The sequence below is a fragment of the Rhamphochromis longiceps genome, linkage group LG22 (assembly GCF_057381845.1).
Source record: "Rhamphochromis longiceps isolate RC_006_pf linkage group LG22, R_longiceps_female_GT1.1, whole genome shotgun sequence".
NCBI classification, from domain to species: domain Eukaryota; kingdom Metazoa; phylum Chordata; class Actinopteri; order Cichliformes; family Cichlidae; genus Rhamphochromis; species Rhamphochromis longiceps.
Window position 1 is genome coordinate 4,561,992 of NC_140577.1, and position 27,982 is coordinate 4,589,973.

General features: G+C 40.5%; 1 protein-coding gene across 1 annotated transcript; it reads left to right on the forward strand.

Annotated features, from left to right (window-relative positions):
- LOC146643167 (very long chain fatty acid elongase 4-like) lies at positions 1–27,838 on the forward strand. The gene is made up of 5 exons (XM_085396952.1): positions 1–200; positions 26,172–26,380; positions 27,167–27,294; positions 27,445–27,531; positions 27,708–27,838. Exons 1-4 carry the CDS (start codon positions 1–3, stop codon positions 27,493–27,495), a joined length of 588 nt encoding a protein of 195 aa, XP_085253078.1. The 3' UTR covers positions 27,496–27,531; positions 27,708–27,838.
- Positions 27,839–27,982: the final 144 nt, after the last annotated feature.

Below are 27,982 nucleotides of genomic sequence, written 5' to 3' on the forward strand. Positions count from 1 at the left end.
ATGTGGGCAGACAGACAGGCAGGCAGCAGAGATGGGAAGACATTAAACGGGGAGATGGGAAAACCGGCACGACGACAGCCAGACGATGGAGTCATGGGGAGGGGGGGTGGGGCGGCGGGACTGATTGACAGACTCGAGGAGAAGGACGGACGGACGGGCGGGCAGATAGACAGCTGCGAAGGTCGACAGGTTCTCATACAGTGAGATTGCATTACCCCAGCAACGAACAGCTGATCAGTCACTCACAGATCACAGAGTTCAGTTCAATCTTTATTGTCCCCGGGGGACAATTAGGAAGGGCAAACGGGCAGACACATGGACAGGGAGACAGAGGGGGGAGACAGGATGGCAGGGACAGACAAACAAGCAGAGAGACGGTGGCTCAACGCACTGCTGGACATTCAACACACAATCCTGCTGCAGCCATGCCGCACGACACTCTGGTGTTGTCATAACAACTAAAACCCCACATCAACATTGTTACTAGATGTGAGGCATAAATTTAGACGGGATATATAGGATGTTATCTCATATTTGGCAGAGAAACAAGAAAAAGAGCAGGTGACAACGATGAGGAAAACGATGAAAAGTGGGAAGACTGAGCTAAGCAATGCCATCCAACAATATATCGCACCTGGAAGTTCTTCCCATTCAATTTAGTATCAACAAAGTCATTGACAAACTGATGCTAGGCAGCCAGTGCGGTGGAAAATTCACTCCAGGTTGTGGTGGAATACTCTTTCTTGCTTAGGAAGCTTCTTAACTGAGTTAGATGACCTGGAAACATTTAAGTTGCAGTCATGATAAGAGCTTGTTCTATAAACGCAATGCAAATGCAAGCTCTAATAACAGTGTCTATTTTTTCTCCTCTTAAAAACCCCATAATAATCTTCCAAAAAAGGGTAGAAGTTATGTGATCCACTATGATTGTTTCTCTCACTGTATTAGCCACTGGGATAGGTTGGCGTTCTAGCCAGGGTGTAACCCCACGTTTTGCCCTCTGACAGCTGGATAGACCCAAACACTCCTCAACCCTAAAATGGATAAATTGTTAAGGAGATGGATGGATGGGTGTGGTTTTCCTCTGATGCACTAGTTTCCAGTGCAAATGAATGTACATCTACAAGCTGCTTTGCAACACAACTCTACCCCAGCTCCTCCTCGCCATGCTGTATCTAACGTGCAGTAGAATCAGCTGCCTGGTATCAGGTTCAACCAAAAAGCAATCCAGGCCAAAATACACATCCATTTATCACATCATCACCCCCTCCCATCCCCTACACCCCTCAACACACCTTTGAAAAGTAAATGATTTTATCCATTTTGTAGTTTAATTGGAAACGTGATAACGCATTGTCCCGGAACATATTTTTCAATTAAGCCATTTTACAGAGGCAGCTGTCATTCGGGGACAATGATGGCGCTATCCGAGCAGACCCACATTTTCAAGCAGAGCAGGTTCACGTAACCGTGCCCAGACAAAGCACACAGCGATTGAACTAGTCAAACAAACTGAACTTTGGCAGTTCGGCGCACTCAGGCACATTACAGATATTCCAGCATGAGTACACCCTTAATTAGTGTCATTGATGCTGGCTCTGTTCTGTACAGGAGGGTCTGGCTGCCGCCTTCTGCTTGCTGTGCAAAACCATGGAAGGGCAAAGAGCATCCAGAACAGAGCAATAATGGCAAATTTAATTAGTGTGGATGGAAATAACGATCTTCTTTCAATTGTAACTCATATTTAGTGTCTGCAAACACTCATGGATGTAAAAGGCAATCACACAGTCTTTTGCAGTTTTAGTCAAAAAGGTATTGTTAATAAATGTTAATACAGGATGGATTTATTTTTATAATTTAGGTTTAATATTTAAACACAGTACATTTATTTTTCCTATGTTTTCGTTTTTTGGGACCATCCAGAGGTGGACTAGCTGCTGTGTTTCAGGTCACTGTCCTGCTGCATAACCCTAGTTCACTTCAGGCCACAAACTGATGGCCGGATTCTCTCCTTCAGGATTTTCTGGTAGAGAGCAGAATTCATGGCTCTATTAATTACAGCAAGTCATCCAGGTCCTGAAGCAGCAAAGTAGACCTAGACCATCACACCTCCACCACCATTTGACTGTTGGCATCATTTATTCATGAAATTTTGTGCTAGTTTTATGCAACAGGACTCAGACCTTCCAAAAAAGAATATTTTCTTGGGGATCATCAACATGTTTTTTGAAAGAGGAGATGAGCCTTTGTGTTCCATTTAAACTCAACTTAACCAAGGAAAGTGATTCCTGCAAAAACTGTATTTTTTATTGACTCTGAAAATCTTTAATATTAAAATTTACCTGATGACCTGAAATATTTAAGTGTGACAAATGTGCAAAACAACTAAGAAAACAGGAAGAAAGTATTCGCATTTCACAGCACTGTATCTGTGTTAGTCTGTGACTCTCAATAGAGAGAAACCGAGTGTGTACGCCTTTATGTTTACTCAGCTTCACACTGTATGAAGTGTCATTCTTTTTCATTCCTTACTTCAAGTTATCAGAAAACAACAAAAGGCAATTGCATCTGACAGAACTCTGCACTCCTCGTGAGGAAGAGGACACGCATCTGTGATTTCTGAGTGCTGACACATCTTTTAGTCTAGATGTAGCTGAGGAACAGTTTGAAATTTTCCGAGTTTTTATTGTTTTCCCCATTGAGAGTGCGAGGTTTTGTTTCCCAGGAACCAAATGTGTCAGTGATCTGCTTGTCAACAAGTCTCCACAAATACTACCCCAGTAAATCATATTTTGTATGTACATGAAGAAAAATCATACTGATTGTGACGTTTATCCACACCAGGTGTTTTAAAGCTGCACTTGGTAATCTCAGTAGGTGTCACCCACAGTTGTTCTGGGTTGGTAAACCGATGTCACTAAACTCCACAAAGCAGCCTCGTGTTCTGCAGCTCGGGTCTGTGATACTTAAAGGAACCACAAGATAGGAAAAGAAAACAGAAGTCTGTGATTGCTGCTGTTGAGATTCTATTTTGCTCATAAGCCTTGATTCTATTGGTGCAGGCAGAAAAGATTTCCTTTCAGTATCCATACCATTCATCATTTATCCTCTTGGTCAGGGTTTGTACGTAGCTCATCGCTGGTGTTGTTTGTTGCAAATGAAGCATGTTAAACTGGCTTATTAGATCATCATGTCTGATCTAATGCTGCTTTAACTGATGAAAGCAAATTGCTGAATATATGTTTTTACTGCTATCTCGGTAACATACAGTCAACACGTGTGACAGAAAAAACCAAACTGTGAAGGTGACATGGCTAAAATTACATTTCTAGACCACATTAGACTGACCAGCAGCGGGCGACACCTCTAAATGGAAAATGACTTCTGGTTGTCTAACAAATCCTCAGTGAGCCACTATCCCTCAATTTCACAGTCAGAGTCATGCCTCACTCTTCATATGCAGTTTCAAAAACAACAGGATGGTGATGGTTTTGCAACAGGACTTCACTGAGCAGGGACTGACCTCATTTCAACTATGTCCAGCTTTTATATACAATCTTTGTTACTGAGTAACTAAAAGCAAGACTGGAAAAATATATGCTGATGCTGGAGTCATAAGCACTACCTACACTATGCTCTCATGCATGGTGCCAGGAGATTATAGTAAAAGTATAGATTCTAATCCTGATCCTTACATAGGTACAGCAAATATTAAACATATTTAGCTTGCCAAATTAGTTTGGCCTTATTCTTCATCTGCTATTTGATTTAGATACTGATGATCCTGATTGACATTTTATCTATAAATTTTGGTTAAACTGTGAGACTGCACTCTCAAAAGCTTCTTCTGTCTTTTTCTTCAGATGTTTACTCACATACAATAGAAAAACCAAACAACAGATAATATTGAGTTTATGTTGTCAAGACGCTCATAGACTTACCCTAATTTTACCAATTCCGGTGTTTGAACCTGCCTTTAGTAAAGAAGATTGCATTAAAATATGCTCATATGAACAAATATAGACAGACTTCTGAAATTCTGACACATATCATGCAGTAATTGGTTGTAATCATAACCAACTGCAAGTGAGGAAAAATAAGTCAAAGTGGCACCTTAAAAACCCTGATTTTGAGTTAGCTGACAAAAACAGAACTAGAGGAACAAAAAACAGAAAAGTGTAAGTCAGACACGCTTACAGTCAATGTTCATGAGTAAACGTCAAAGTGGAGAGGTCAGAAGGCTAATTTGGGATTTGACCTATGAGACTAGTCAATGTCATCGACCGCCACAATGAACTACCCTCACAAAATACATCAGCTGACCTTTGACTGTGGCTGAGTGATGGTGTCTAATGCAGCGTGGAAGTGTAATCTCCCTCATTAACACGTGCTGATTCTCCACTAACAGATGCAGAGTTGCATAGAAGTAGAAACGTTAACAGATACACACACACACACACACACAGAAATTCTGCCATCCTCACATTTGGAGCAAAGTGTGCCCAGATGGTTCAGCGACACACAAGCGCTGACTTACCTGAACATACACACACTCTCCCACTTGATTCATACGAGCACCTGTCCCGCCCGCCTACAGCTGCACACGCTCCAGCGTCCATGTTTACTGCTGCCATACGGCCAATACACAGAGCTATTATAGCAGCACGCTGATGAGCGACAAGGTAATTTCCTCCTCCCTCAGGGCTCCTATGAAGGGAAAAATAAACAATGCATGAATGCCTCTGGGAGTATGATCTGCACAGTCGACCTGAAATTTTTCTCTCATTCCGTTTGCTGCTTGTTTTTTTATGCGCTATCATGTCACAGAGTTGGATAGTTTGCCTTTTCAAGTATGCTTGTTCTATGCAAAATGGGGAAAAGTCATTCTTTTCAGTTTTGATCCAATCACTTTGACAGCAAATTATCATTCAGAGAGGCTCCTTCGCTTTTATATCACATAACCACAGAGCACAATCTCAAACCCACATGGGACAAAGGAAAAGAAAACAATGTAGATGGGCAGCCTGATGCTGCATATCTCTACATATACTGCATGCATCATTTCTATGATGGCAACAAATCAGAAATTATACCACCTAAGCTCACCTGAGAACAACATTCTGGTAGATAAAACATGTAGCCACAATGACATCAGTTCAGTTAAATTCAATTCACAAGATTATTCACAAAACAATTAAGCAATTAAAATGCAATTACCATCATGACAGATAAAACTGACATTTTTGAAATAAGACTCCCCAGAGGCTATCCACAGCTTATAAATAGGAGCCCAGGCATCGAGTATTATACATGAAATTAAAGTAGCATTTCTGAGAACCACAGATGACATTTTTGTAGTGGAAGTATTTTTTTTAAAAAGGTCACTAGAAGTTGTACACTTTGCATTTCTCTCCTATTAAGAGTGGTTTTCCCCTCATGTATGAAAAGAGATGTACACTGTCTGTCACGATAGTAACACAATACTTGAAGTAGGGCTTAAGTACAGAGTACAAGGTTAGAAGATTAAAAAAAAAAATGAACCAAAATATTAACATAAGTCCTTCAACAGTTCATCAATTAAATAAATAGAAGAACATAAAACCTTAACTTTAGCATCATGTCTGCTGACTTTGCATTCCTCTTATGTTATTAAGTTAACAGTAGATTACTGGGTTAACAAGTTGGAGGGATAGAGTGTATGACTGCAACTCAGACACTGACAGCTGCTAATTAGTGGAGAATACTGAAGTTATTCCAGCTGTAATGTTGGGAGCAACATAGGAAAATACTTCCTATAAACAGCCATGGGAACACTAGCTGATGTTGTTGTTGCAGCTTGTTTACGGCACATTACAACAGCTAAGAGTTGAACCTCTGTCAGTGTTGTTACCCGATTATGCTTAGAGTGAGACATAAATTCTATAATAAGGTAGGCATACAGGAGTAAACCCATATATATGGCAGAGAGAGGACAAACTGTTACATCTAGAATAAAGACACAGAATGAAAGGTGAGCAAAAACACTGAGATCATCACGCTGGTTGTATATTCCTACTCATCTGACTGAGTGATTCAGCTGAAAGCATGACACAGTCGGACTCTGCTACACTGTCTGAGCCAAACATGTCATTGCAGTGAAACTTTCAAAGTGTTCCTTTCTCTGCTGCCGTCGGTGTCAGATAAATGTGACCCTCATGCACTTTTCATCAGGACCTGCTTCCCTGGCTGCTTCCACTGAGCTCATCAGGAGTCCTACTTCACATCACATCTGCAACAAATACCCTTTACCCCATTCAGTAGCAGTAGCGTAAAGACTTCCTTCTGCATGAATATTCAGTGTATGGGATACATACCTTAAAAAGGAGTCCCAACATGGACTTGCCAAATACCTCTGCAACCTTTCCTGTTGTGCACAGTAAGCTAAATATATCTTTCTGTCTTGATGGAAATGGTTTAGCAGCTGTGTTTTGTCGCTGGTTTTGCAAATACATCTTATCATGTGTAACACATAAGACGAGGTGCACTCATTAAAGTTTTTGAAAATACCAAATCGTTTTAGCTCATTTCTTCTTTTTTCTCTCACCGTGTTTTTTCCCTCTTTCTTTGCAGTGAGGCTGAAGTGATTCCTCTGGCATGTAAACAACTTTTGCAGGGAGTACAGTGGGGATTATTTTTTTAATCAGAGCCACAAGAAACCAATCTTCCCATTTCCACTGTGGTGTTGTTGCTGCAGACACAGATAAGAACTGTTCTGAGCACAAATATTACGTCAAAATAGACTGTACTCTTATGAAAAGAGTGGAATTTTGTTCTATATTACATATTTAAAATTAATTGACAGGCATTGCATTACTCATATTTCATCTCATCTCAAAAATAAAGTTTGCCATACCACTACCTTCATTGGAAAACAGATTTGTGCCCTATAAAGCGACGATCCAAGATTCGTGAAATGCGGGAGAGTGTCAACATGTCTGTCCTTGGCTGGCCAAACTGCCCCCCTGCTGCGCCGCTCTGTGTGCACTGTTTGCTACACCCTGTCAGCTCCCTGTCGTCAGGCCCCGCTGCCTCCTGGCCATTCTCACTCGTTAATCATGATTAACATTCAGCTGGAAGCCATTCATTACTGGCTAGGTCCTAACACCTGTGGTTCTGGACCCCCGACACATCTCCATCAATTCCCCCGGGCGAAGGATAAAAAGAGGGAAAGTACAGAGAAAGACAGGCCAAGAAGTAATCACACATCTATTTAAGTCATAGGAAGAAAAGTGTTTAGTCATCCTAGGCAGAGAAAATGGTTAGATGTGCTCAAAGCTGCTCTAAGACCGACGTGCACTGGCTGCTTTTTTTAATTAAAGTTGCCAGCACTTGTGTTTTGGCACCATGTGTTATTTTCTTGCAGAAATGTGAAGAAAGTGAGGCAGTTTTTCGACACAGATGTTGATAGACGTGACTGTTTTCCCAGAACAGTATTCCTGTCAGAGTGAAAAAGCCTCTTAACATGTATGTCATGGGAAAACAAAACTCTGCTCTGAAACTCAGAGAAAAGAACATCTGGAAGAAAAAGAAAACTCATTACTATTTGTCATGTTATTGTGTAGTTGTGTTAGAATTTATTAAAAAGCACAGTTGTTCCTCAGGTCTGCATTTTGTGAATTTCACTTAGAGGAATGACAGGTAGCATTTAAATGGCATAAAGAATAAAATTTTTAAGCTTTTAGCTGCCACTTTCGTCCTGGATGACTGAATGCAAGTTAAAATTGCTCAAGGACGCTCGAGAAGACAAAGAGAGCTGAGAGTTTTAGATTTTTAGTCCATGGACACATCCATTAGTGTAAACAGACAGCGGCCAGGTAGGCAAGGTAAACAGGTCAAGTTACTGGCAGCTGCAGAGCAACTCTCAAACAGACCTGCTGGCAGCTTCTAAAGGACTGGAGTGATATTAGCAGGTCCATGTAGTGGAAAGGCAGGCAAGTGTAATAAATGCACCAACTGGAGATGAAAACCAGTTTGATTTTACTGTTCAGCTGCTTTGTGTCAGAGACCACAACCCCCCATCTCTTTTGGACCAAAGAGTGCGAGGGTCTCCCTTAACTCATTCACTGCCAGCCATTGGCAGTGAATGAGTTAAACCCATTGACTCATTCACTGCCATTGACGGCTATAGACGTCAATGGCAGTGAATGAGTTAAGATACCTGGCCACTGAGGTGAGATCTCCATGTCTCATAGACCGTGTCGGTTTGGATTCACATTTCCAACTCAGGCTTTAAGCCATATGTCAGGGGCTGGGTCTGTGACTCAGCATTTAGAGTTCATCTTGAGTTCTTATATTATATTGAATATAATGTTAGTTCTTGTGTTGCCATTATCAGTTAGGATTTAGCTGAGTGTCAGCTGTTTTCCCCATGTGTTTCCACTGCCCCCAAGTATCACCTGTGTGTATTTAGTCTTTGTCAGGATGTCTGTTCTTCTTGTCTAGTCATGTACCTCGTGTTGTAGTTCTCATAGTTTCATAGGTATTAAAGTGTTCATAGTTGTTTCCCAGTTTTCCAGTCTCATCACAGCTTATGTTTATCTTGCCTTGTATTTATGTTTCTCTTGTATCAGCCCAATAAAGCCTCACCTTTTGTTCAAGCTCACCTTTTGTTCTCTGTCTGCATTTGGGTCCTCCACTCACGCTCCATACGGTCTGCCCACAGACTGTGAGACCACATTTTTTGCAGGCCAATGGCTGCAAGCTGCCCAACAGGGAAGAGGGGGCTAACTTTGTGACATGGTGCAAAGACTGTTATTTTTTTTACTTTCTTATGAACTTGCTTTAAGTTTGTTTTACATTGGTATCCACAGATAGTGAAACAAAGGTAGGAAGGCAAGCAGTATTGCCAGCAAAAGCTTTGAACCAGCATAGCACCTGCTGACTGTTATTGCTTTTTTTTAAAAATATGATATAAACAGGTTCTGCAACAATTTGTCACCTAAAAATTCCTCCTGTGCAGAAAAGGTTCTACCCCAGAATGAGCAGGCGAAAACACCCCAAAGAGGGAGATATGAGAACGGTGATAGTTTCTGTTTCATAGACACACAAAAAAGGTGGAACCACAGATTTGTAAAAACTATGAAAAATTGCATGTAAATATATTTAAACATGCAAAATGCAACAATTCTGTGAAGAAGTTGATGTTTTGGAAGAGCTCAATGTCATTAGGTCACATTTCCACCCACTCACCAACTTTTAATGAGCTGAGATGCAAAATGTATTTAGTGCTACTATTAATATTTTTGTAAAATGATGGTGCAGAGTTGCAGGGTGGTGGTTAGGTTATGGCATTCATTGACTTACCAGTTAAAGTCATTATTAGTTGTGACTTCATGCTTGGATTATTCTAACTCGCTATCTTAATGAAAGTCTTCAGTTGAGCGAAAATACTGCAATGAGAATACTAACAGACTAGAAACAGCCCAAAATTCTCCCATATTAGCTTCTAGGTTAAATTAAGTTGAATTTAAAATCAGTCTCACATACAAAATCTTGCCCCATCACCTCTGGACCACAACAAGAACAACAACATCTCATGCTTGACCCTGAGATGTCATCTGATTGTTTGGATTTTCTTTCTAATATGTTAAATATCCCAATTCTTTGATCTTTGGGCTGAAGCAAGAACAACACTCGGAGTATAAATACTCAATCAACAATCTCTTTATTCCATACAACACTTTGAGTATAAACGTCCGGACGGGAGATGTGGACAGGAGGGTGTTCGCCAGATTTCGAAGTGTCTGGCAGACACCCTCCAAAGTCTTAAAACCTAAACATCCACTTTCTTTCTCTCTCTCAGTGAGCCGAAGTTATGACGTTGGCTTCCTGTGCAGTATGTTCTGTTCTTTCTAATCAGACAAATAAGGCCATGATTCTCTAAAAAACAGTATAATGCATCATAAAACAGTGTAATGATTTCACAATCTTTATTCCAAGGTGGCCTATAGCCGTATAATGATTCAACAATTCTTTGATTAGAAGTATAAAGGTGGCATAAGATAGTATAATAACCTCACAAATATTACAGAATCTTTTCTTAGAAAAGGACCTTCAGATGATTGTTGTTGTGAATTGGTGCTATATAAATAAAGTAAATTGAACTGAACTGGGTTACTGCTAACATTTTCTATGCATCCAATACTAAAAGAACATTTATAGGTAGTTTAGCTACAGTAATAAATTAATCAATAAAGCAGAGTGAATGGGGTGATACATCCAATTGGCCTGTCCAATTCATTCAGGCTCAAGCAAAAGCCAATAGTTTGTGCTCATGTGATGCCATGGACCCTGTAACAGTCAGGGTTGTTGTAGTTCTTTGCATTTCTAGCATCTCAGATTCCTCGAGCCCTCTGCGTTCTCTTGTTCTTCCCTTTCTTTGACCTAATGTTTGAATTATTCGCTTATTACAGTTATTTTGAGCTTTTTGAATATTAGTTTGGGGGGTTTTGTTTTTATTTCCTGCCTTGATTTCTTTCCCTCCTTATAGATAGGTGGAAACCAATAAGATCTACCTGTGTCACCTTTGTTATGTCATATAAGTCTAATTTTGGCCTCATCCTTGTTTTTGTCCTCCTGCATTCCTGTAAAACAACACACTATAATTAAGGTGTCACAATCCACCAAGGCCAGATCATGCAGTGCTCAGAGAAACTGAATAAAAAATAACAAGAGCTACATCTCAGACTCTAAAAAGTTCACGACAGTGCAATTTAAAAAAAAAAAAAAAAAAAAAAAAAAATCAGACTGAACAAGTATGGCTTTTCCAGGTGAAACTCTTGTCTCTCTAAAAAAAAAAAAAAAAAAAGTACATGGCAGCACAGCTTAGGTTTACAAAGTTGAACAAGCCACAAGACTTTTGGAACAATTAGACAGACGAGACAAAGTGGAGATGTTTGACCATAATGCACCAGCGCTATGTTTGCCACAAACCAAACACACATATCAACACATATCTCACACCAACTGTCAGCAGTGGAGTGTTGATGATGTGGGCTTGTTTTGCAGCCACAGGTCTGGGGCACACTTGCAGAAAGTGAGTTGATCATGACTTCAGCAGTAAGTTTCACTAAGAATATATTCTGCTGTTGTCCCTACTGCATCTGTATATGATTTTTGTTTTTTGGGGGGCGGTTTCTCTGACAGCAAAAGAGAACTTTGACATGCAAAATATCCTTTATAAAAGTGGCACACTGGGGCTTTAAAGTTGCATTTCATTAACAATGTTTTTTTGTCAGCTTTCACAGAAGCTGCATAATTTACATATAAAGTCATGTTCTCTTTTCTCCTCAGGGTCAGTTTAATTAGCAGGTTTGTTTGAGGCTTTTCTTGGAATAATGAGGAACACATTTGACACCTGTGCCCAGAATGATTGATTGCAATGAAGTCATCACAGACACTTTAAGACATGGGCACAGACGTGGGCACAAAGACCTTGTAGCTTGGTCTCTTTATTTTTTCAAAAATGCCAGCTGATTATTTTGAGGCCACAGCTTTTAATAGATGGTATAAAAAAACAAATTGACTTGATTTTGTGTGATGAAAACAAGTAATGTGAGAATATTGAGACAACACAAGACAAGAGGCAGCACATTTTGCTCCAGTATACACATGGCACCACTGTAACAAATCTCTCCATTGTTCATCTATTTTTAAAGCTGCTTGTCCAGGTTACAGGCATGGTGTCAGCTAAGAACGCAGAGCAGCAGGTATGTTTTTCCCCTTTAGCCTCCACCTAATACATTATACAACATATACAAAAAAACATGGCAACACCATCGCCAAACTGACAGCACAGATATATCTGGAGATTAACAGGATTGTGCAGAGGTTTGCACTCCTCGGATGAAAGGAGACTCAAGAAAAATTCTCTTAAGAATTTCCTGAGAATAAAACGTCATTCTTTTGTTCATTTTTCAAAATATGAGTTCAACACATGCATATACACGCGCACACGCACACGTACACACACACGGCTGCTTTGTGGCGTTCTACAGGAGGATAAAAATCTCTCATTTGCTGTGCATCCAGGAGCCCATTATTACTTCTTATGGGCAGAGGTAAACCAAATGAGACACATTCCTGTACACAGCCCATATTTAATCTGGTGAGAGAAACAGAAAGAGCGAGCTGATATGGAGACCAAAATGAATCCCGGACATCAAGAGACCCTGGTATCTGAAGGATCTGTTTCAGGATTTTTTTTTTTCCCCTTAAGTGTGTTCAAGGGTAAAAGCTGCTGGGTACAGCCATCGAAATTACTTATTAAAATACTCCGCTTTTATGTGGGAAATATTTTGGGCCTTGTATTGGTTTTTTTTTTGTTTTGTTTTTTTAATGCTGGTTTATTATATGAATGCATTGAATGAAATGAATGAAAACCCTTCCTTGAATTGTAATTGGCCAATTTTACGTTAAGATCATCCATACAAGCTTCTAGTGTACCTGCTATTTTCAGATTGTCTCTGCAAGTACCGTAATGTCTTCTTATACGTATGCCTCTTCAACCTGTACCCTCTTCTGTACCCTTCCACCTCATTTTCATTTCTGGGATGTCGCTGAAGTTGCAGAAGGACAGATTTGCCGAGTGGGTCAGCAGTGAGTGAAGGTTATGTTTATGTGGTGAAAAGAACACATGTGGTTTCAATGTGCAGTGGCTCGGCACTGGATTGCACACAATTCAGGTAATTTCCCCTGAATGTTCACCCTCAGATCCCTCAGGAAGTTAGAGTACAACTCCACATTATCATTCTTACCCTAGGTGAGAATTCATGGTGCACAACCCCGTGAATGCTGAAAAGAATGCGAACATGCTCCCAGTCTTTGGATGTGGAAACTCTTGAATTGAAAACTGCTCGGTTGTAGCAGGAGATCATGCTCTCACCAAAGAGACAATTCAGTTAGTCAGTAGTCAGGTCAATTTTAAAGAGAACCTGATGTTTGCTCTTCGCACAGGTTTGAGGTTCAGGGCGAATCCACACAGTGCTTAATGCAACTAGGCAAGATTTCCAGGAAAAGATCTAAAAATAGCCACCATGTGAGTGGCTGTGGGGAAACTGGAGGAGATGATGTTGAAGGGGATTCAGTACTGATGTGAATATGTGTGGTTGTCCAGATTTTATTCCAGCTCTCACACTATGATGGTTGGGATATGCCCCAGCTTCCAGGTGACCCTGAATTGGGCACACGGTTAAGAAAGTAAACTGATTAATACCCCCCCCCATTCTTTTTTGGCAATCTAAGTGATATGAAAACCTCATATAGCTGGGCACAGCTTCTTTTATCTCATTTGCTCCAAACCTCACTGAGGTCTGAGTGTGTGATGATACAGTAAAGTCACTGATGCAGGCCCTTTATCTCACAGCTCTGTTTCCCTCCAGCTATGTGCCAACCATTAATTGAAAACCCCATTTTCTAAAGCGAGAAGAGTGCAGTTGCAATTTAGAGGAACGACTAGTAAATAAATCACTAACCCATATAAAAGAATATATAACTATTTTATCATCTGCGTTTTCCTCCTACTTCAGGCCTCTGAACTTTTTTTTTTTTTTTTCACCTAAAGCAGAAATGTTGTCTCAAATCTGATCAGTGTTGAGATGTTAACTCAAAGAAATTGAATGCAAGCTTATGTTGAGCATTACAGACAAACAAAATTTGTAACTGTGAGAAAAGAGTCGGGACATTTAAAAAGGCAGTAAAAACTTGGAATATATAATACAAAGCAATGAATAATAAAGATAAAACCTATTTTCCATCATTAAATCTTCCAGCTGGATAAAGGAGCCGATTCCAAAACGAGCATCATGTTAAAGCATTTCCACTGGTCAAGAATTCCACCACAACAGATGGATATGGTAAATTAAATTTGTCTTTAGCTGAGGGTTACTTTAACTCTTACTCATTGCTCTTTTATGAATGTTGATGAGAATTAACTCATTTTTTTGAGAATGAGTGTTTTGTGTCCACCAGGTGACTTAAAAGCTCTGCAGAGGTGTGATAAAGAGAAAATGCCTCAGAGGGGACTTCCCTAAATCCCCTGAAACGTGCTATAAATGTTGAAATGGTGCACTTATAGTGGAGAAGCAGTGGGCAGGTGTCCACGCCTGTGTGTGTGTGTGTGTGTGTGTGTGTGTGTGTGTGTGTGTGTGTGTGTGTGTGTGTGTGTGTGTGTGTGTGTGTGTGTGTGTGTGTGTGTGTGTGTGTGTTGTAATGACTGCAGCTGCCCCGGGCCCTGAGCCCAGAGGAACCAACAACACAATCAAAATCATTTAATATGGCAAGCTCAACTAATGAAGAGTTTTGTTGCAAAAGAAGACATCTGTCGTTCGGATTAGCATGAGCGCTTTACTCGTTCTGTACACATTTGTAAATTTATGTTAAACAAGTTCACGATGCAACACAGCATATGTGAGGCAGTCAGCTCCACTAGCTCTACTTTTGAAAACTAAACAGAATTAGGTGAAGATATTGAAATACACTTAATAAATGTCACATTTTAAATTAGATTTTTTTCCTTGTCTTCTTTGCAGAGCGGAAGATTTGCTTTTTGTTTAGGAACGCTACAGCAGGTCTCCTGTTTGAAACAAGGTTTTCTATACCATCCAACCTGGGAACTACAAAGCATATATATTCTTCACTATATAAACTATCATCAACTATTTTTCAAAGCATAAAAAGAAGATTTGGCCCGCTCAAACTATCGATTAAGCCCTAGAACAGTTAAGAGCTGCAGTTGCACATGTAACAATGTAATTATACGGGATTTTCCATCTCTAGGTTTGCAGAAAATGTTCCAAAATGAGAAAATATCCAGTGGGCAGCCGTTCTCTGGGTGAAAATGTCTTGTTGATGTCAGACGTCAGAGGAGAATAGCCAGACTGGCTCATCCTGATAGGCAACTGTGACTCAAATAACCTGTTGTTGGAACACGTTGGACCTTGAGGTAGATGGGCTCCAGCAGCAGGAGTGCCGCTCGTGTCAGCTAAAAACAGCAAACTGATTGCCTTGTATTAACAGCTCAGGCTGGTGGCTTAGAAATATTTCTATGCCATACGTTGGGCCCCTCAAGGGTCACAGATGCCAACGGATTTAATAACCTGATACACAATAAACTGCATAATTTCCTTAGGGATTAATAAACAACATTTCAACATTATGCACTCCACACTGTATATAAATGCCACTTGTTTTGCACATATTCAACTCTGTATATTTTATATATTTTATTGTTATTATTATTATTATTATTATTTTATTTTATTTTTTTACTATTTAATTTGTAAAAATGTGTATACACACACACACACACACACACACACACACACACACACACACACACACACACACACGTAGGAAAATATTTAGTATACACATCCAGAAATGCATACACTATTATATATTGTACATATATTTATTAGTTTCAGGTTGGCCATTCTTGTATTTTGCTCGTTTGTGTTGTTGTGTTTGCACATCTCTGTTGCTTGTGGGGCTCGCACACAAGAATTTCACTCGCATGTGCTGTGCCAGTGTGCCTGCACATGTGATGTGACAATAAAAAGTGATTTGATTTGATTTGATAAAGTATTTGGATTCTGAATGCCAACTAAACATATTCTAAATGTCACAGCTGATTACCTGTGTGTTGTTGTGATTATGCCCATCCTGTTTTGAACACAGTGTACCCATCTTCTGGTGGCTCGCTTCACAACACTCAAACTAGTTCCTTGAACAACCATTACTAGACTTCAATCCAATAAAGCACCTTTGAAACGCAGAGGAATTGGAGTTTTACATCATGACAATTCTAAAGCAGCTATGTGATGCTATTGTGTCAATATGACCAAATTCTCTGAGGAATGTTAAAAGCATTGTGACTGATTTCTGCCATAAAGAATTATGGTACAAGTATTTATAGCAATTGATTTTCATCCACGACATTTGAGCCACAGTAACCCCCACATCACTCAGGCCCTGTATAGTCTTTTTCTTTGCACTACTTCCAAGTACTTTGCAACTTGTTCTCTAATATGTGCCTCTCTCTTGTTTTTTGTATATATTTCTCCTGTTTGCTATTTATTCCTGCTGCCTTTTCATAATTTATTCCAGCGCAGTTGGTGTGGAGCACCAACAATTTTGTCATACACGTACAATGACAATAAAGCGCTCTATTCCATTTAGAAAAGCTTAAGTAATTGGCTAGCTATTTACCAAACCCCCTTTTCCATTTCTCTGTTTGTACTTTAGTTCCTTTCCTCAACTCTTCCCCTCATGTCTCAGTCTCTTTCACCAAGGATGTGAGTGGCAGAGAAAGGAGTTGAGGCAACAGGTATTTAACAGGAATGAAACATCCTCGCCTCTGAGCTTAAAGGAATGTCGATTAAATTTGACATGTGGCAAAATTACACGACAATTGTTCATTATGGACCACCTACAGCCATGTGTTATGCTCTCAGGTGTAGGGGTGCTCATGAGGTCTTTTCATATTTGATTTAATCTAATTACTTGGATTTACAGCATGTTGCAGTATAACAACATAAACCTGGTCCTGTGAAGGAATTTAATCAGGTGGTTGATCATCTTATATAACGGAATCAACTTATGAATAGGACATACGAGTTCGCTGAGGAGTCAGCATGTAGCACAACACTTTAATTCAGTTAAATTTTATTTATATAGTGTTAAGTCACAACAGCAGATGCCTCGAGGCACTGTTGCTGGGTATACACTGAATGTAAAAACACTTCCACAAAGGATACACCTGTGCTTCCTCCATTATCTCCTCCGGCTACCCTCCTCTTTCCTCCAACCTCCAGATGGATTTTAGGAATTGAGACATCCTTCAACAAGCCATACTGAGATTGATTTGAGGCAAGAGGACAGAGGAGACAAGAAAGCTCAAATTAGAGAAATAACAGCCTTTTATCCTTGAAGCCTCTAGTTTCATTAAAGCTGAAAAATGCCATTTGAAAACAAAAAGATAAATCTCTTCTCCTTGGGCTTTTCCAAGTTTGTTTTTGAGTGTGAAATTGGGTTTGTTGTTGCCCCTTATGGCTGGGGGGAAATCTCTCAAAGATCTAAGCATGTGTTTTGCCCCTCGGTCTGTAATAAGCGCAATACAGATTGGCAGCATGCTCAAATGAAGATGGTGCCAAATGGAAAACTTACTTTCACAAGCAACACAAAAGGTGAGATTGATTTTAATGAAGTGGTTTAAAATATCCATTCCCACTCATCTTGCACAGAAGTGATGACTTTCACATTCATGGGTAATTCCAGGAATGTAGCCCACAGAGAAAATACATCATCAGCTGTTATTTTTCTGTACAGAAAACTCTCAAAACCACCAGTGTGATCCTTGAAAAGCCTGCTTTTTCCAGTATCCATGTTAGCTTGTGGAAGTGAGTCATGCTTCGAGTCCTTGTCCTACCTGCTGTATTTACCACCAATGTTGATTTACAAGGACATCAATACTCCGCAGCATGCTAATGTTCTCAACTGAGATTTACACTGATGTCAATACACAATGCTAATGAGGTTGGGCGATTGTTTGCTGACAGCATGTCATGACTGCTTGCGGGAGATTATCTCAGGAGCAATTTATCAAGGTGTCCTCTGTAGCCAAATAGGTGAAGCAAGACTGTAACACTGCAGGCTCCAATTCATTCTGTGGCTAAAGTGTTACTGTACTTTCGTTAATGTGGATTCAAGCATGCGTGGACATGCCTGTGAGACTGTAGGGCTTTCATTAAGCGCTTTTTGAAATGTACATCTGAAATGCCTGTGAAATGAATTTCCAAAGGTTAGCTAAGGGTCCCAATTTGCTACTCCTGCAGCTACTTTTCAATTCAATTGAACTGGAAGATTGATTTTCCACTTCACATTTCCATGCAACAGAGACTCCTGCTGGAAATTTCTCTCCCATTAGTGGAATTACTTGAAGTCCACTGATTTCCTGAGAAAGCTTGCTGTTACCATAGCTTGTGTCTGAGAACCTTCACAGACATGTTACCATAGATGGTAATATCTATACTAAGGGACCACTGTGATAGAAAGTGGACCTTAAACTACAGTCTGCAACATCTAGCTTCCAGAAACATTTTTAATGAACTATATTTTGAGCACAGAAGTTCTCAAACTGGAAGATGATGACATTTTGGCCAATTTAGGCAGAGTACACGGTGATACTGACAGGTTTTCAGTCCGTGGGATGAATTTACTCCTTCGTACATGACTCACCCTCTCCCCATCTATCTGTTAAACCTGAGGGCTGAGCTGACAGGCCAGCAACTATTTGGCATAATTTCACCTAAAATGGAAAACTTACCAGTGTGCTGTAATATACAGCATGTTAAAATAATTATAGCCATCCTGTACAAGTATTATCTGCAGGACTGCACATAAGGAGGGGGGAGGGGGGTGCAAAAACCCATTGTTATAAAAGTTTTAGTTGAAATTTGTGTATGAATATAATTTTAATGACAGCATTGCAGCTACTGTGCATGTTTTTAGACTGGTTATTTTCCATGGCAACAGGTGAGGAGACAATCCCCCAGAAAACAACCACAACCAACACAGGTTGTTTGTGCAAGCTATTATAGCAACCTGTACTTAGGTCTTAAATTTAACCCTGGAGAACCAATGGGGTCAGAGCCGACCCCATTGGTTTACTGGGGAAACCATGGGGTCAAATTTGACCCCATGGGTTCTCCAGGGTTAAAGAGACTTGAATCTGCTATGTACAGTAAATGACAGAGAATCCAAAAACTTTAATCCACAATATCTGCCACCAGCCCATGTTAGCTAAATGTGTAGTCATTTTTGTTTTCTTTGATACATCTGTATTCAGTCGCTCCCATTTTAAAGAACTGCATCTGAACAGTCAAGATAATATCAGACAGTAAAGTTTCACACTTTGTTCTTTCAGTTCCTCCCTTTGGGGTTCCCACAGTATTTTGCGTCCATTCCCTAGCATCCACCTCCTGCCTTCTTTATAACTAATAACCTTCCTCTTTTCTACCTGCTTGAGAACTCGATTTTAACCCCCCCCCCCCTTTTTTTTTTTGTATCAGTGCACACAGGTTGTAATGGTGTATCCATTACCATTCTTAATGTGTTGTAGGGCTCAACCAATTTTAATATTTTATGTACAAAATAGTTTTCTATTTGCATTTTATTTTGAAAATTTACCTGGTTCTTCCTGTTTAAAAAGGAGTCTTTCCACTTTCGCCAAATGCTTACTAAGAGGGGTTCATTTCATTGTAGGTTCTTTACCTTACAATATAAAAGTGCTTTAAAGGTGACTGTTGTGATTTTGTGCTAAAAATATGAAATGAACTGCACCGGCTCAGTCACCTGGTATAAAAGGAGACAGAAGGCCAGCACAGTTGTGGGCACAGCAGGATCAATACACCAGACCACACGGAGATTCAACAGAGCTACAGGAAAGCAGCAAAATGAACAGAAATCAAGGAAACCTGAGATTAGCCATGAAGCTGCATTGGTGAAACTGGCATTGGATTTTTGAGAAAAAAAAAAAAATGCTGCAATGATTTGAGGATTTGGTTGTGGAGATATGGACATGGAATACTGCATTACTGCTATTTTGAAATGTGAGATTTTATCTTATTATTTTGAATTCCTCTTCCCTGGTTTGTGTGTCCTTCATTCGTTATCATCTCATCATTACCATTTTTTAAACTTCTCTCCACATGGTGGAAAAGAGCATGTCTTTTCACACACAGAGGCTAAAACAAAAAGGCAGACTAGCATAATTTATGCATCATTTACAGCACTACACTCAGGAGTCTAAGTGAGAAGAAGCCAGAAATGCATTTTTGATGCAGATGTCCATAAATTATAGTGACAATACTTCAATATCTAGCTAGTCCTAGATGTTGAAGAATTTCTTACATCAAGGGGTTATTCACAAGTGTTATTTATAAGTGTCTGACTCTAGCAATGTTATATCTACTTCCCCATTGCCAGCTAGCAGCGGCAAAAATGACAGAAAGGTTTAGGATGTCCTTAACAGCACAGCACAGCGTCACTATCATTAGACAGATGTGAGTTTCACTGGCATTTCAACTTGTGTCAGACTCCATTCATGAGGTTTTACGGTCTCCTTCAGAATAAACACAACCGAGTTTGCTTCTCTACAGCAGATACTGTAGCTAGGATTACACTCTTGATTGGGAGGGGTAAGAAGACACAATCTCACTGACTGCAATCTACTGATATCTAGTGGGGAGATTTTACACACTGCAACTTTAAGTGAACAATGGCTGTACTTTTGCCACCTGTCTTAGCCACTAAAGGGAAAGTACCAGAAAGACCAAATCAAACAAAGACATGCTAACATGCTCTCAGCTGAAATGACCAGACAAGGAGTGGATAGCTGGGCCCATCCTGAAATGCAGCAGGTGAGTTATTAGTTAATAAAACACAGGTGTGCCAGCCAGCGCTCCAGCTGGAGCCAGTGAGGAACCACGCCTCTGGGAGGACCTCGCACCACAGATGTACACAGATTTATTTTTTATCCACTATTTCTGGTCTGAACTGAGGGAAATTTTAAAAGCAGATAAATTTGAAATTGTTAAATATTTAAACAATCAAACTGGATTTAAAAAACAAAAAACAACTGGGTACCGCTGATGCCCAAAGTATAACATTTTGGCATGTTCTGCTCGCAGACAAAAGTGAAGATAATTATATGAATCATGTGGTCCAAAAGTTATGTGCACCTCAACACATTAGCACCAAACACACACTATTCTTTATCTAACTCAAAAAGGAAACCTCATACACCCACTTGCACATATTCCCAGACTGCGGTTGTCTGGTAAACAAGCTATCATCTCCCATTAGCAGCCTGTTGACCTGTTCATATCTGATATTAATCAGGCAGTGATTATGTGATCAAGCGAAAAGAGTGCTATGAAAAAAATAAAACCTCCTTTGGGGAATTAAGGTTGCTTTTCCAAACGCTATCTGATTCTACATTATCGACTGTGTGCAATTCTGTTTCCACCTTCAGCATGCAGGCAAGGTAAGCCAGCAGTGCCCTTATTTTCAGCACTGCATTGTTTCACATTGACAAACATTTACACTTGCACTCTGCAGTGCATGTGTAAATGAATGTACAGTGCCTGAAAATGTATGCCTTTAAATATGGGAGTTGATGGGATTGAGGGGGCATGCTGCCAATTTTAAACATGATGGTAAATTTACACAACATTATGGAGCTATATCATTCATTCCTGCATATGCAGTTGCAGTTTCATTATATAAAAATATATTTTGCAAGCACAAGCATTGTTTTGTAGGGAATTTTATTATTATGCAAATACAGTAGCTAAGTCTTTTTTTTTTCCTTCTTTTTGCCTTTTTTTAATACAATGAAAGATTTCCTATTATAGATCTTAAACCAGGGGTGTCCAACTCCAGCTGATTTAAAAGGCTAAATGACCTCCTCAACATGTCTTGAAGTTCTCCAGAGGCCTGGTAATGAACTAATCATTTGATTCAGGTGTGTTGACCCAGGGTGAGATCTAAAATATGCAAGACACCGGCCCCAGAGGCCTGGAGTTGGAAAATCCTGTCCTAAACTATTCACAAATCACTATGCAGCTGCTTGTTTGTCTGGAATTAGAAGGATCACAGGACCTTAGCACTGTTGTGACTTCGATGCTTAGGGCCTATTGTTGTGCTGCCAGGATCACAGCTCTGTGATGTCCTTTAGGCTGGTAGGATTTCTCACCCACTTCCTCTATTTGTCAATGGTACATCCCATGCAAGTACTGGATCTTCCATGATAATGTCTCCTTCTGTTCCCTATCAATGGCTGACTTGAACTGCCCGAGTCAGTCTTTGAGAGCTAATCTCGGAGGGCCATCCGAGTAGATTATCCATATTTCCTCCTGAACTGTGGCTCTGAAACTCACAAATCCTGCTCGTCCCTCTTTCTGTTGCTTTTGAGGTTTCCGTGTTTTGACATCAGTGTCATGTATCTCCTACTGTGGTTCACTTATTCTTCCAGTTGGGTATCTGATGACCAGTTTGTATTGATGGCTCAGATCTTATTCCTATCCCTGAGCTGGCTTCTTAGTATCTGTCTTACATTCTGGAGGTATTTGGCTGTGGGTGATCTTCTTGCATGTTCAACATGGTTCCTGTTGGGGATGCCCAGGTACTTGTAGCTGTCCTGTATATTTGTTATTCTGCATTACACCCCTTTAGGATGGATCCACTTCCCTCTCTTTGGAATGTTCTGCCACATTTATCCAGTTCAAATGACATTGCGTCCTCACTGCATCCTGTCAATATCTCGCTCACTCTTGGCATATAGCTTGATATCATCTTTGTAGCGGAAGTGGTGATGGTTGCTCCATTTCTGAAACTATATTTGAAACAGTTCTTAGTGATGAGCTGCAAAGGTCCCAACCCCCATGTGCAGATCAGCAGTGGGGACAGTGCATTACCTTGGTACATTCTGCACTTAATTTGTGCAATAGCACTGAGGTTGCACTCTGGTGTTTTCATCCACACTGACGTCCTGATTAACGTTATGAATGTACTGTTAGACTTGTACAGGGCTAAGTATTCAAGTATTCATGTTAAGGGAAATCAGATCCAAGCTTTGGTAATTTGGCCATTTGTTGCTGTGGTCTGTTCTTCGGTCCACTGATTGTGTGTGTGTGTGTGTGTGTGTGTGTGTGTGTGTGTGTGTGTGTGTGTGTGTGTGTGTGTGTGTGTGTAAAAAATCATCACCAGACACTTTATTAGGTATACCTTTTCACACTTTTTGTAGTCATCTAGACAAGGTCCAGGCAACATGCTGAACTTCAAACTGAGAGTTGCATCAGAATGAGGAAGAACGTTGACTTTGAACATGGTTGTTGGTACCAGATGGGCCGATCTGAGTATTATAGAAACTGTTAATCTACAGGGATTTTCCCAAACAGCCATCTGTAGTGTTTACAGAAAATGGTGCAAAATAAAGAAAATATCTAGCAAGAGACAGTTCTCACTTTTGACCCCTTAGTAGCACCTCAGCATTGTTTAAATGCCACATCGTGTCTATCGCTACTCACCGTGTCCTACCCTTTATGATGGCTGGTTCCAGCAGGGTAAAACACCATGTCACAAAGCTCATTTAGTCTCAAACTGGTTTCTTTGACATGAAGACGAGTTCACTGTACTCAAATGGCCTCCACGCCTTTGGGATGTGGTTAAACAGGAGATTCACATCATGGATATGCAGCATTGGCCCAATCTGCTGCAAGTGTGTGATGCTATCATGTCAACGTCATGTCTGAGGAATGTTTCTAACAGCTTGTTGAATGAAAGCCACAAAGAATTAAGGCAGTTGATATAGTTCCATGAATTGTTTAGAGTCTCTTATAGCTGGAACACCGTGTACTGGGTTTTAGATCGCAGAGCAAAAAAAGAATAAAGTGCATAAAAAAGGATCCCTGAGCACCCATAGCCTTTTATTATTAATTCTTTACTGGACCCCTCCTTTAGCTGCAAAAATACTTTGTCTCTGAAGCAAAGTCATGTTTCACTATGGTGTCTTCCTGCATGTCCTCCTCCGTGCACCATTGACTAACTGCAGAGAGTCTAATCTGGCTCACAGCAGATGTTTTTAAAGAACAAAGTTTAAAACAGGTCCATCCTAAGCCCCAAGCAGGTGCTGTTTTAAATCAGGACAGCACACATTTTTCTAAGACCTCCGAGATCATAATATTATGCCTTACATCAATAGAGAGTTAATCCCATACAGCTTATGACAAAATTTGATCCGAAGTGATTGATGGCCCTAATCACGACCTTTTGACCTCCCGCCCCTCCCCCCCGGAAGCGTGTAATGAGCGTGACGAATCGCATCCGGAGAAGGGGGGTGGGAAACCCCCCGCGTGACGAATCGCATCCTGAGAAGGGGGGGTGAACCCCGGAAGCGCGCCATCTGTTGCTAACCGTGTCGAATTGCATCCTGAGAAGGGGGGGGGGGGTGAACCCCGGAAGCGCGTCATCTGTTGTTGGGAAAAAAAAGTTTTTAGAGGGAGGGGGGAAACCTCCGGAAGCGCGTCATCTGTTGTTGGGAAAAAAAGTTTTTAGAGGGAGGGGGAAACCTCCGGAAGCGCGCCATCTGTTGGAGGGGAATAAAAAAGCAGAGAGGTGGAGTCCGTCACAATTTCTAAGGCCCAGACGCAAGATGGATTTCCTTCTGCAGCCCCGCAGCGTTCCTGTGTCCGATGAGATCTGCTCTCCCAAAGAAGAAGGCTTTGAATATGACATATTCAAATACAGCATATTTACTATGGAAGGCCTCGATCCGGACCTTATGACCCTACCGGAAATACTCCGGAAGTGTCTAGTCATTTTCAGACCTGTTGCGTCATGTTCCCTAAGCACAGCGGTGATGCAGCAGATGATTCTGTGATGTATAGAGAGACAGAGCGGATGTAATTTTACTTTCTTAAGCTGCACCGGCGTTTGTAATGGAAATAAAGAGTGACTTCCTGTAGAGATTTCAATAGTATTTTATTTTCCTATAATACAGACGCTGTAAAAAAACCTTTAAGATACACCATAGCTTGTGATGAAAAGAAGAACTTTCTATCCGCTTGTAACCTACAGGCTGCCTATGTGTAAAAAACGAATAACTATCCCTTAGTGAATACTACTTTTCCTTTTGAGAGACTGAAAAACAAACCAGCGACAGGCGATCTTGTTTCACTCACACACACACACACACACACACACACACACACACACACACACACACACACACACACACACACACACACACACACACACACACCGCGGGCCAAGGAGGAGTTTTTTTTTCTTCAATACTTTAACAATAAGTTTTCTCAATAGATAGAAAATGATGACGCTGAGGAGTCAACATCCGATATTATCATTGCTTGTAACCCGGTAAATAATTTTGTACATCTCCCCATAAAACAAGTCTTAGCGGGGAAAAAAGCTCATATTCGAATAAGTTTATTAAAGCACCCCCCTCTGTGGGAAAGAGTCAACCATGAGGCGAGTTTTGTCAACAGCAATTGTCCATTTGGTAAAACAAATATCCGTCTCAAAGTCGTATTTTACCGTTGCAGAATGTGGAAAACAGACGGCGTTCGCAAGAAGGCACACACACACACACACACACACGCACACGCACACACACACACACACACACACACACGCACACACACGCACACACACACACACACACACACCCACCGCGGGTCAAGGAGGAGTGAGACGGCAGAATAGTTTTTTTCTTCATTACTTTTACAATGGGATTTCTCAATAGATAGAAAATGATGACGCTGAGGAGTCAACATCCGATATTATCATTGCTTGTAACCCGGTAAATAATTTCGTACATCTCCCCATAAAACAAGTCTTAGTGGAAAAAAGCTCATATTCGAATAAGTTTATTCCCCTCTGTGGGAAAGAGTTTTTTTCTCAGAGTCAACCATGAGGCGAGTTTTGTCAACAGCAAGAACAAAGCCAGACAACTGTTGCCCATAAGGTAAAACAAATATCCGCCTCTAAGTCGTATTTTACCGTTGCAGAATGTGGAAAACAGACAGCGTTCACAAGAAGGCATTCAAAAAAAAGGAAATTGGATACCCCAACTCTCCCAACTGCACACACACACACACACACACACACACACACACACACACACACACACACACACACACACACACACACAGATAAACTCTGAATATAGTAGTGGGACTTCAGCTGTTTATGTAACTATCTTAAGACTTTTGTGTCTACAATAATTAGTTTCCTTGGAACCAGATCCCTACCTGTTAATAATTCTCCACTGTACCCATGGTTCAGAAAATTACAGTCAGCCTGCCAGGGACACGTCACTCAGAGAGCTTTTAGAAACATGAGAGGCATCCATACATTTAGAGCACGGGCCTGTTATCAGAAAAAAGTACAAGCCGGAGTTGAATGGTGTTCAGTTTCACCTTCCTTCCTGTTGCTCTATGACGTAGTTTGAAACAGAAACCACAAGTGAGTCAGTCTCGGGTCGAGGTTAGGATTTCCAAAATCAGAGTTCACACACATGTAGCTCTTGATCATATATGTTCATATGTTAACAGTCTTTTTCTTCCCCTTCTTTATTTCTGCGGGAGTCAGGTGGCAGGAGCTCTGTGGAGGTATTTCATCTCCAAAGGCATTGAGTATCTGGACACTGTGTTTTTCATCCTGAGGAAAAAATTTAACCAGGTCACCTTCCTGCACGTCTACCATCATTGCTCCATGTTCACGCTCTGGTGGATTGGCATCAAGTGGGTGGCAGGAGGACAGTGTGAGTAGCTTACAACACAGCAGACATCAGCTATATGATATATATATGAATTTATCAGCATTGCTGTTGATAAAGCCTTCACCGGCTCTGTAGTTTTGTGGTTTATACTGGGTGAGGGCTGGGAAGAGACACAAATGCCTTGGTGGATGCTTCAGGAAGCTAAACCAAACATGTGGAGCTACTTGTCTATAAACCTTTTATTCACTACTGGTTAATGTATTCATTATTGTTGTTTGTTGAGCTTATTTTTTTTTTTTTTATAATATGCATCTGCATATTAACAGCCATGCTAGCAACTCTGTAAAGGTATACCACAGGCAGAGGAGCACTTTGAGCTAAGTGCTAATGCCAACAAGGCAACATGTTGAGAGTAATAGCATTTAATCGCTGAAGTTTACTATTGGGTACAATGTTTATCATGTTCACAGTATGTATTTAGCATGATAACACGCTATCACTTGCTAATTAGTAAACACAGGTGCAGCTATATGTATATTTGCAAGTAGATGATTGTGACTGAGAGTAAACTGAGTCTGAACACTGATGAGGAAGCTAGATGACAAATTTCACTGAAACCCACAAGCATAGTATCGTCATATGTAGCTTGGATAGTTTAATCTGGATTCATGGGCCCCTGGACCTACACTTGTTTGTATCTCCCACCCCCTCAACTATTGTCTTTTTATTGGATACAGACAGCAGGAGTTCAGAGCAACTCAGTTTAAGATTTTTTTTAACTATAGTAAGCAGAACAAAATTAAAAACTTATTGTTTCTTCTACTGCAGCATTCTTTGGTGCACATATGAATGCGATGATCCATGTCCTGATGTACCTGTATTACAGTCTTGCCTCCTGTGGACCTAAGATCCAAAAGTACCTGTGGTGGAAGAAGTATCTGACAATTATCCAGATGGTAGGTTGATTTCCAGGGTGGCTGATTTTGAAATTAAATATACTGATTGTAGGGATCATTTGACTGAAAATCATTCTTCTTGCTATGAAAGAACGGTGAAAACACAATATGGTGCAAAAGCATAACTCTTATTCTCTCTTTGGGGCTCAGATTCAGTTCCATGTCACCATCGGTCACACGGCCTTGTCTCTCTATCTCTAAAGACAGAGCACATATCTGAACCACTGGAACACAGAGGTAAGAGAAATCTGTGGAGATACATGCGAAGGATTAAACTATAAATTAGTTAATATTAGATTATTTCTGCCAAGAAAAATGTTGCCTGAGTTGATGTAGCAGTAATCTTGTTTGCGTTGGCCATGTTTCTTTTGGTTTGTGTTACCTTACCTGCTTTTCTTTCATACTCTCTTTAGGTAATAAAGCCACATCTTTACCATGAAGCTACCTTTGGCTCTGGTGTTTGCACTCACCCTCCCCATCATCAGGGCTCAGGTTCCTCACTGGGGTCCGTGTCCAGAGCCTGCTGTTCAACCCCCCGTCAGCCTTAAACAGGTACCAGTGACGATGCAGACTGTGCAGAATATGCTGAACACATTAGGCGTGAATGTCATGAGATACTTCTTCTCTCGCACAGTTTGAAAAGGAAAAAGCTGACACCACAAACATTATCAGAGATTTCTGTTAAACG